The sequence below is a fragment of the Ostrinia furnacalis genome, unplaced genomic scaffold (assembly GCF_004193835.3).
Source record: "Ostrinia furnacalis isolate ACB-3 unplaced genomic scaffold, ASM419383v2 OfSCF3544, whole genome shotgun sequence".
Taxonomy (NCBI): Eukaryota; Metazoa; Arthropoda; class Insecta; order Lepidoptera; family Crambidae; genus Ostrinia; species Ostrinia furnacalis.
Genome location: NW_021133783.1, coordinates 646,459 through 656,708, shown reverse-complemented (window position 1 = coordinate 656,708; position 10,250 = coordinate 646,459). Strand labels below are relative to the sequence as shown.

Below are 10,250 nucleotides of genomic sequence, written 5' to 3'. Positions count from 1 at the left end.
AACCCTGCATTAATTCGCATACAGCTGAAAATTGGTACGCATGTTCGGAGCACCATTATAAATTAACTGTGAAAAGTCCCCATCGATCCGACATGTGCTAAAAAAAAAATTCAAGGTCAAACTTAAAAAATACGGGTTTTTGAGATTTTCAGCTAAACGGTAAGTTTTATCACAAAAATATGTATGACAAGGTTTAAGATCATACTATTATCTATCAAAATTGTCTATACACTTTCTCCTAAGAGTCAGCGTTTCTGAGATTTGATGATCAGAAGAGTCAAAAAAGTGTTTTCTTCATAACGGTCTTACACATAAATCCAATGTGATATCGCCTCGTGCCTCGACTCAGCATTGTATCATGATGTGTTGTCGACGTCGAATATAAAATAATCAACCTTAATGTCGTCTGTCATCTTTAATTATCGAAAAATGGTTGCAACTTTGACGAAGGATTGCACCGTGAGTTTCTAAGATACGAAGTTTTCGTGTTTATTATGTTTAAGAGCTCTTATATGCACACGTCACTACTCTACTTCTAACTCTATGGTCACTCTTTTAGCCCGACCAAGTTAGACAGTCCAGGTTATAATAATTCGCATAGAGCTGAAAATTTGTGTGAATGTTGAGAACACCATTCTAAATGAAATGTCAAAAGTCCCCGACGATCCGTCATTTAAAAAAAAAGTTTTCGAAGTCCCAAGTTTTTTGCATTTTTTGGCCAAGTAGTAAACTAATCATAAAAATAGATAAAAAATAATAGTAGATCATAAAATTATCTATCAAAATTATCTTTGCCCCTTTTTCCTAAGAGTCACCGATTATGAGGTAGAACGAATCAAAAAGTTAGTTAAGATGTTCTCGTTATATGCACATGTTTCCACAACACCTATGATGGGTATTTGGCGCATTTTTTTTACCAGGTTTCCCCAGTAGGCCTTTTTTAAGATGTATTTGTTATCCTGTTCAATTCAAAACTATTTTAATAGAGTTGAAGTTGTGGACTCGTGGAGTAGTTAACAGAATGCGAATTCTCCAACTTTTTGCATCGTTACCACATAAACGGTGACTCTTAGGAAAAAGGGGCAAAGACACTTTTAATAGATAATTTTATGATCTACTACTATTTTTTATCATTTCTTATGATAAGTTTACTGTTTGGTGGAAAAATGCAAAAAACTTGGACTTCGTAAATTTTTTTTTCAAATGACGGATCGTTGGGGACTTTTGACATTTCATTAAGGATGGTGTTCTCAACATTCACACAAATTTTCAGCTCTATGCGAATTATTATAACCTGGATTTTCTGACTTGACCGGGCTAAAAGAGTGACCATAGAGTTACAAGTAGAGTAGTGACGTGTGCATATAAGAGCTCTTAAACCTAATAGACACGAAAACTTCGTATCTTAGAAACTCACGGTGCAGTCCTTCGTCAAAGTTGCACCCATTTTTCGATAATTAAAGATGACAGACGACATTGAGGTTGATCATTTTATATTCGACGTCGACAACACATCATGATACAATGCTGAGTCGAGCCACGAGGCGATATCACATTGAATTTATGTGTAAGACCGTTATGAAGAAAACACTTTTTGACTCTTCGGATCATCGAATCTCAGAAACGCTGATTATTAGGAGAAAGTGTATAGACAATTTTGATAGATAATTGTATGGCCTTAAACCTTGTCATACATATTTTTGTGATAAAACTTACCGTTTGGCTGAAACTCTCAAAAACCCGTATTTTTTAACTTTGACATAGAATTTTTTTTTTAGCACATGTCGGATCGATGGGGACTTTTCACAGTTAATTCATAATGGTGCTCCGAACATTCGTACCAATTTTCAGCTGTATGCGAATTATTGCAGGGTTCATGTCTAATTTGACTGGACTATAAAGATGAGATGCACTGTGTAATAAAAGGGTATTGTTACTATGTAATAGGTGCTTCGGGCGCGCACCGCGGCTGCTAACAAGCGGAATGGTAAAAGCAACGGCGAAAAACCGAACAAGTTCACGGGCTATGTTGAGATTATGAGAATTGAGTTTTTGCTCTTTTCTGTTTTTTAAAGCAAATTTTTTTTTTATAGATAACTCCTTACTTTTAACTAAAATGATAAAATGGCTACGAAAAAAATATACTTAAAAATATTAAAGAAATATTTCGCACATGGAGTCGTTTGTATCACATAACATGTTAAAATAATTTAATTTCATTTTTAATTATGTAAACATTTCATGCGGTAAGATTTTGAAATAAAAAAAATCTGCCATTGCCACGTAAAACTTGAGTCAACCTTAACTTGCTTTTGCTTTTACCACGCGCTATTATTTCTGCTATTTGTCGGATTCTTTCACATTTATAACAACGTAATAAACGAATACCTGGTTGCAGTTGGTTGCGGTGGTTTATGGCATTGTCCGAGTACAGTTAATTGTGTCCTGTTTACTATCAATACACAATAAAACATATATATCTAACACTTAGTTTGGGTTGCGGCGGCGCCTTTGAGGGAAGTGAAATGTGCTGTATACAGTATACCTCCTCTGCGTTGGGCGATAAGAACAGTTAAGTTGTATATCCGCAAAATACTTTAAAATAAACTCTACCGACAAACACGCCGATTTTACAGCCGCGAAATAACATACAACACAAAACAGTAAAAACATTGGCATGGTACAATTAAAACCGGGTTTTCTTCGAGGCAACACATAGGATATCAACAGTTATTTAAAAAAGGAAATACTGAAAAATATGGAGAATTATATTCTTCTACTTAACATAAAGAATACTCTTCCCCACCGCCAACAGGAGGCGTGTCGTAAGAGGCGACAAAATCCCTGCAGCACCGGACGGGCAGCAGCGTCTGCGTGCGAAACCTTATAAAAAACTGCGATCGCCAACCCGCCTGCCAAGCGTGGCGATTAAGGCAAATCCCCCCCATGGAGAGGAACAAAAAAACACGGCCCCTAGTCCCCGGCGGCCCCACTATCCCGGGCCACGGTAGCGGTCACGGTAACGGTGGGGCGAGGGGTGCTAAGAATCACCGGGTACCGACAGGCTACCAACCCCGACGACCTCTGGCCCTGGCAACATTTAACACTCGCACGCTGCGGACTGACGTGAGGCTCGCCGAACTCGAGGAAGAACTGAGCAGGTTGCGGTGGGATATCGTAGGATTATGCGAAGTCCGAAGAGAGGGGGAGGACACCATAATCCTGAAATCCGGAAACCTGCTCTATTTCCGGGAGGGCGACCAGCAGTCCCAGGGTGGTGTCGGGTTTATCGTCCACAAGTCCCTTGTCAACAACGTGGTCCAGATCGAGAGTGTTTCGGCGAGGGTAGCGTACCTTATACTCAGAATCACCAAACGGTATTCGCTGAAGGTCATACAGGTATACGCACCGACCACGGAACACCCCGACGACGAAGTGGAGACTATGTATGAGGATATTTCCAGAGCCATACATAGCTCCCGGTCCCATTTTACCGTTGTGATGGGGGACTTCAACGCGAAGCTGGGTAGACGAAGCGATAATGAGCTGAAAGTGGGGCAATTTGGGTATGGAGAGAGGAACGCACGTGGCCAACTGCTGGCTGGCTTTATGGAGAGGGAGGGCCTCTTTATGATGAACTCCTTCTTCAGGAAGCCAAAACAGCGAAAGTGGACATGGCTGCATCCCAATGGCGCTATAAAAAATGAGATCGACTTCATCTTGTCGACGAAGAAGCATATATTCAATGATGTCTCTGTGATCAACTCGGTCAAAACAGGAAGCGATCACCGAATGGTAAGAGGCACATTGAATATCAGACCCAAGCTCGAGAGGCGTCGACTGATGAAGTCTACGCTCCGCCCAGCGCCCATCCAACTCCAAAACCCCGAAAGCTTTCAGCTCGAGTTGCAAAATCGTTTCGAATGCCTAGGAGACTGCGAAAATGTGGACGAATACAATGACAGGTTCGTGGAAATTGTCCAAACGACTGGGTCTAAGTTCTTTAAAACCCGTCGTCCAAAAGGAACCAAAAAGATCTCTGACCTCACCAATAAACTTATGGAAGAGAGACGAAACTTGGTTCTGCAGTCCTCTGAAGATGCTGCTCAGTATCGGCATCTTAACAGACAGATCTCCAAGTCTTTGACTCGCGATCTGTGATTTGTGTTTCCTTGGTTGAGTAATTACGTAAGTATTTGTTAGAAAAAAATGTAACAAACCGGTGCGTTTTTAGGTTGCCCTATCAAATGATCGCACGAATCAAAACACCATGGAAAACGTATTTTATAGGAATTTACGATCTATGCAAGTGTTTTTCAACCTGTGGGACAGGACCCCCTGGGGGGTCGCGAAGCCTCTATAAGGGGGTCACGAATGGTCGTAAAAACTACCTCAGTAAAAAAACAATAAAGTTATAAAGATGGATTTATACGAAATGTAATTATGCAAATTCATAAATGTTGTATGGATTGAAGTATTCGGTTCCTACAACATCTTTGTAACATTATAAAATGCATGAAAAAAAAAGCGAATGGTCGGGAGTCGCCAAATATTTTTTCATAGGTAGGGGGTCGTGTCATGAAAAAGGTTGAAAAACACTGATGCCTCTGATCAAGAGGAAAATTTTTCAGCTATATAAAACTACGTTACAGCAGTTCTTCACAGGAACTAATGAAGAATCCTTTCAAAGTCATAGTTATTTACACCAGTCAACAATTATCGCGAGTAATAACTAATAATCGAGGGCAGACCGCAGGAAGCCATTAGCTAATTGCGGGCGATAACACGTTACGTAAGGGGATGCGCCCGCGCACGCGATACGTGTTTGTATTTCTTAATTTAATTTAGTGCTTGATGAAACAATGACCTTACTGTTGTTTTGTTAGGTATTTGAACTGAAACACTCTGACCTGAAAAACTTCGAAACATTACAACTCTGCTCTAATTGTTTGGTCCTAGGTCATAACTTATTCACCACTTCATATAGACCGACCTCTATAAACTCGGCTGCGAGTAAGGCTGTGCCGTATGTAGCCATAAGTCGTCCCGAACTGGTGGAAGCTATATTTGGGACGTGTATAAGTGCCCCGTAAAGGGCCTATATGTACAGAATAAAATATTTGATTTGATTGTAACGTAAGAATGAAATTACCAACGATTCAGAAATACATACAACAATATCCAACCCAATTTAATAAACTAGCGTAGAATAAATCAAGGGAGGTGAAGAAAAATTGGTAGTGTATTTAATTCAAATTATGTATTACTTATACTACCTATACGTAGGTATACACCAATCAGTGTTTAAGGATAGATAGAAAGCTAGCAAACATAAACGAACATAAGCAAGCAAAGTCGTTCTCGACTTTGAAGCCGCGTACTAACGCGTTGAAGTCTTAAATACGAGTATGATAAACGTTTGAGAGATAAGAATCTCGTAGCAGCGAGTGAGCTACGATCCTATCGCTTCTCTAAATAATAAATAAACATAGTTACAGTAGTGTTTATTAATACTATGACTTATGCAGCTATTGCAAAATTATAATTTGATGTTTTCCGTTCCATTAAGGCTGAGTTGCACCAACTTTAACCGTAATTATAACAATAACCGATGATTTTTGTATGAAACTTAACAGATTTTTGACGTTTGTTAAAGTTAAAGTAAGATCGTGCAACTCAGCCTAAATCGTTTGTTTTAGGGTTACAAAAAGACAAGTTTGGAACTAAATGGCGTAGTGTGTGTAGAATGCCTAAGATTATTTGTTTTGTTTTTAATCATGTCATTATTTATTTATCTAAATCTTATTTATTATTTATTTATTTAAGTAGCGAAGTACTATTATATTACTAATTTTATGGTAGTACGCAGTAAGTTAATACAAATACTTTCACAACCGGCGTATGATTGCTTCACGAAATGAAAATACCTACTCTTCTTAGACATAACAGAATCCATCTCGCGAATATTTCGGCCTCGAGCTAACGGGATCGTATGACACGTTCTGACGGCGTCATCGCGGTTGCACAACTCGGCGTCATCGAGGAATAGGGTCAAAAAATGGGATTCGGGGCATTGGTTATTAGTCAAAACTACCGTGTCATCATGCGAAATATTGATATGATGTAGTACAGTCGACAGCATATTAGAAATGTAGTTTGTACTGCAAATTAGTATCTATTACAACGACATAAGATAACAGTGTTTAGCATAAGGTGCGGTCATCCGTACATGGTGCACAAACTGGAAGAGCTGGGTACTTTCTCTTAATGCTGTCATATGCAAAAACTGAATGAATGTCATTTGTTTTGAACAATTACAACTGCAGGTAAAACTTTTATTTGAAGTATGTAGTTATGTACTGCAATATTTTTCGACATTAGTTTTTATGTATGTTGACAAAAACCTTCTTAAAAGTGTTTTTATGTTGTCAAATCCCGTTATATGTAGTGAGATATTAGTAAAATCATCAGTAATTGCAGAGTGCAAAGGCAGTTTAACCTCTTTTTGTACCTTAATTCCTAAACGCAAAGCTTTATGACACCATGTTGGGAACTTTCTTCGTTCTTAAAAACGATTCCTCCATAACTGTTCTATATCAGGTACTTATTATTTATGGTACCCCAAACAGACTAACAAGGCGGAGCGTGAGAGAGACGACCCGAGGGAGACGGATATATGTAAGGATGTCAGTGTGTCGCGTCGTTAGCTAAAACCGAATTCAACGCGGAGAGAGGCGGCGTGCCATGGTGGCGGGCGGCAGCGGGCAGCGGCGATTTAAGATAGATTAAACAATTAATTTATTTCATTTATATCAAATATGGATATTTAACCTACTTTTATTTGCCAATGTTTCAAATTGTCGCCTTGAATTCATATTCATGTCATAAAAAGTACCTACTTATCTTAGGCTGAGTTGCACCATCTTATTTTGACTTTAACAAACGTCAAAAATCTGTCAAACTCCATACAAAAAACACCGTTTTTTGTTAAAGTTACGATCAAAGTAAATTGGTGCAACTCAGCCTTAGTTTTTTCTTATGATTTAAGAGCATATTCCAAAATATCCATAGATTTCTTGTTCGGTCTTATTACTATCAAGGCCCGATTCGACCAAACTTTTATCCGAGTAAAACTCCTGGTATAACTGGCACACTGACAGTTTCAGTATGGAAAATAATAATATGTCAAAATGTCGAATAACTGACGATTTATTCTTAGATTAATATTTATTTACTCTTGTTTGGTCGAATCCACCCTAAAGCATCTTATTTATCATCATTTATCTGTGTTGAGTTTCTAACAAAAAATACCTAAATTCGAGATATAACGGCAATTAATTACACGGGCTCATTCATAATTAGTTGAAACTAATTATGTAGTCGTGCTTTTGCTAACAGACGAAAACTAGAATCGCTACTAACACCACACCTCTAACCGCTGTTACAGGCGAGCGATTCGCGATCCATCCATCTTAGTAATGATGGCTACCACAATGCATTGATGTATGGCCATACAGCATTCCCATACAACGGTACAGTAATTATCGAGATATACCAGCCGATAATTCGCATTGTCATATTGCTATTTTAATTTGATTTGATGATTGCTTTTTGTACGAGATTGTTAGTGGTAAACGAGTCGTTTTTACTGCCTTTGTGCGACTTGAAAAAGTAATGTGTAATCTTAGATCGATAAATTTACTATTTCTTGCTGTGGAGTTAGACTTAGGACTATTTGTTAAATTATTGTCAATAGTAAGAAATGCCTTCTAATTGAATATTAAACACGACAATAATTATCTGCAATTTTTTATTAATAAAAAATTAATATTATGTCACTGCGAAAATTTATGCGTTTTGGCAAATATATATTCATTTTTATGATTTATTTATTTGTAATTAGTTTTTGTCCGCAATTTCAGCTGGTAAAAAGTAGATTATTAGTTCTGATGTAACATTCGATCCAGTAGTTTTTGCAAGGTAAACGTATTTTTCACTTTCCATAAATACACTTTAACATTATAGTTATCAGACAGGCCCCATGACAGTCTATTTATATAACGTGTAAAATAACCTTTTAAATAGTGAGTTTTTCATTTAACGAACTAGTTCACCGAGTTAAAAGATTGAAAAACACAATTAAATTGTTATGTAACTACCCATTTATCTTCTTTTCCGATTAAAAATAGTTCTGATACTCATTACTTAAGTTTTGTGCAATTATTAATGATAGTTCATTAATTTACATCTTCGGTTTTCGTAGTCCTTAGTCGGTAAGTATCAATTACGATTAATGAATGTTTTAACTACATAAAATAATCTGCAGTAAAAAAGTTTCGCAATTAATGATTTGTCATTTTACTCATGAATAGTCCTAGAAAACATACTGGTATATTTTTTTCATCAAAGTTACTATTATTTCATGAACATTTGAATTGAATCAATTATATTTTACTACTTCACATTACTGTAACCGGTGAGGCAACTTTTCTAGATGTTACACTTGAATGGAAAAACACCGGTCAAGTGCGAGATATATTAACTTACATTCCACAATATTATGATATTTATTTACTTAAATATACAATATAATAAAAACGCTAAAACTACAATTACAAGGAATTAACGCTGAAAATGTCTTTCTAGCAAAGATACATGAAAACTAATAATCCCGTGCCTCATACTTACCATTGCAACTCCCTGTAAAGCAAGGGTTAGCCTCTAATGAAAACCAACCAGAGAGAGAATGTCCGGTAGCTGATAGAAAAATAAACGATACATTAATTGTTAATTTTAACTACATTCACACCCGTATTCACAAACGATGCTTGTATAAATGAAGCAGCAAATCGAACGCACGGCGTTAAATAGTGTTCTGTGATTGGTTTGTGTGTGGCCCTGTGAGCCACGCGCACTGTGAGACCTCATAGTAATGTTTGTGAATACGGGCGTCAATGTTTATCCGTCAGTCTCCAAACAGAAAATGTCGCTAGAAACAAAATAATAAATAAATATGTGACTGTCAAGTTATCCGGCTAAGTCCTAAATTTGGGAACATGTCACGAGATCAATCGGGTCGCAGGCACAGTTACAGAAACAATGGTGTTTGCACAATTCGCGTCTTCCTAATTAAGCAGACAATTATCATAACACGATTCCGTCTGCTAGTATTCAGCGATGCTCTCTTTTGCGTGGTTATTTTCATGCCAAGGAATTTATTTATTTGTAAATAAATACATGACCTCCATATTATTTTCTGAAAGTAGGTGAAAAAAGGAAGACAATAACATTTTTGTTTTTCTTAAATAATAATTTTTGATTAAATAAGTTCCGATTTTGAGAATTTTACGTCACCTGTCGTTTACTAAGACTGGGTTGCACCATCTTACTTTAAACTTTGATAAACGTCAAAAATCTGTCAAACTTCATACAACAAGCACCGGTTATCGTTATAGTTACGGTCAAAGTTGGGTGGTGCAACTCAGCCTAAGATGCTTTTAATAAAATACATACAGTGTGAGTCACGTTAAAGTGTACATATGAAAAAAGATGAAACTAGACCTATTTTTATCGACAAAAAAGAGGTCAAAAAATTTTTGAGATTTTTTTTTAATTTTTTATAGAATTTTTTTTCTTCCAATTACTTATTGTAAAGAAAACGTAATAACTTTTAAACTAAGCGGTATATCCTGATAAAATAAAAACTGTAATAATACTAAATAACAGGCGATACTAAAAAAATACATACAATACACAAAAAATGCCAACAAGTTATAAAAAATGATACTTTTTGAAAAAAATCTGCTTAAAAATTCGTGTTTTTTTGGTTATTTGATAAATTTCTCCAAAAAATGCCCCTATAACAGGTGGTTTTTATTGTTGTGTATTATTCTCTATCGTATTACCTTTGTAAAACCAAAAATTGCATGTCTCTATCCCTATCACAACATTTTTGACCACTTTTTTATCGATAAAAATAGGTCTAGTTTTATCTATTTTCATATGTACACTTTAACGTGACTCACACTGTATATAAATAAAACATTATAAAACTAAAACGTTTAAAAAATAACGAAATAAAGTTAAAAACTCTTAAATAAATGTATTTTGAATATATTTTTTCGACACTTCATAGAACTGTTAGCTTACCTATTAGCAGTTTGCTTTAGATCTTGTTAGCATTAATTTGTCTAACGGTGATAAAATGAGCTATTGCTGACAAACTGTATTTTTTCCACTTATAATTTACT

The 10,250-nt window shown here is 36.3% G+C and overlaps 1 protein-coding gene across 1 annotated transcript; it reads left to right on the top strand.

Moving 5' to 3' along the window:
* The first annotated feature begins 2,868 nt into the window (after window positions 1–2,868).
* LOC114357908 (craniofacial development protein 2-like) lies at window positions 2,869–4,161 on the top strand. The gene has a single exon (XM_028311707.1). The coding sequence runs from the start codon at window positions 2,947–2,949 to the stop codon at window positions 4,159–4,161; it is 1,215 nt and encodes a 404-aa protein (XP_028167508.1). The 5' UTR covers window positions 2,869–2,946.
* The last annotated feature ends 6,089 nt before the right edge of the window (window positions 4,162–10,250 follow it).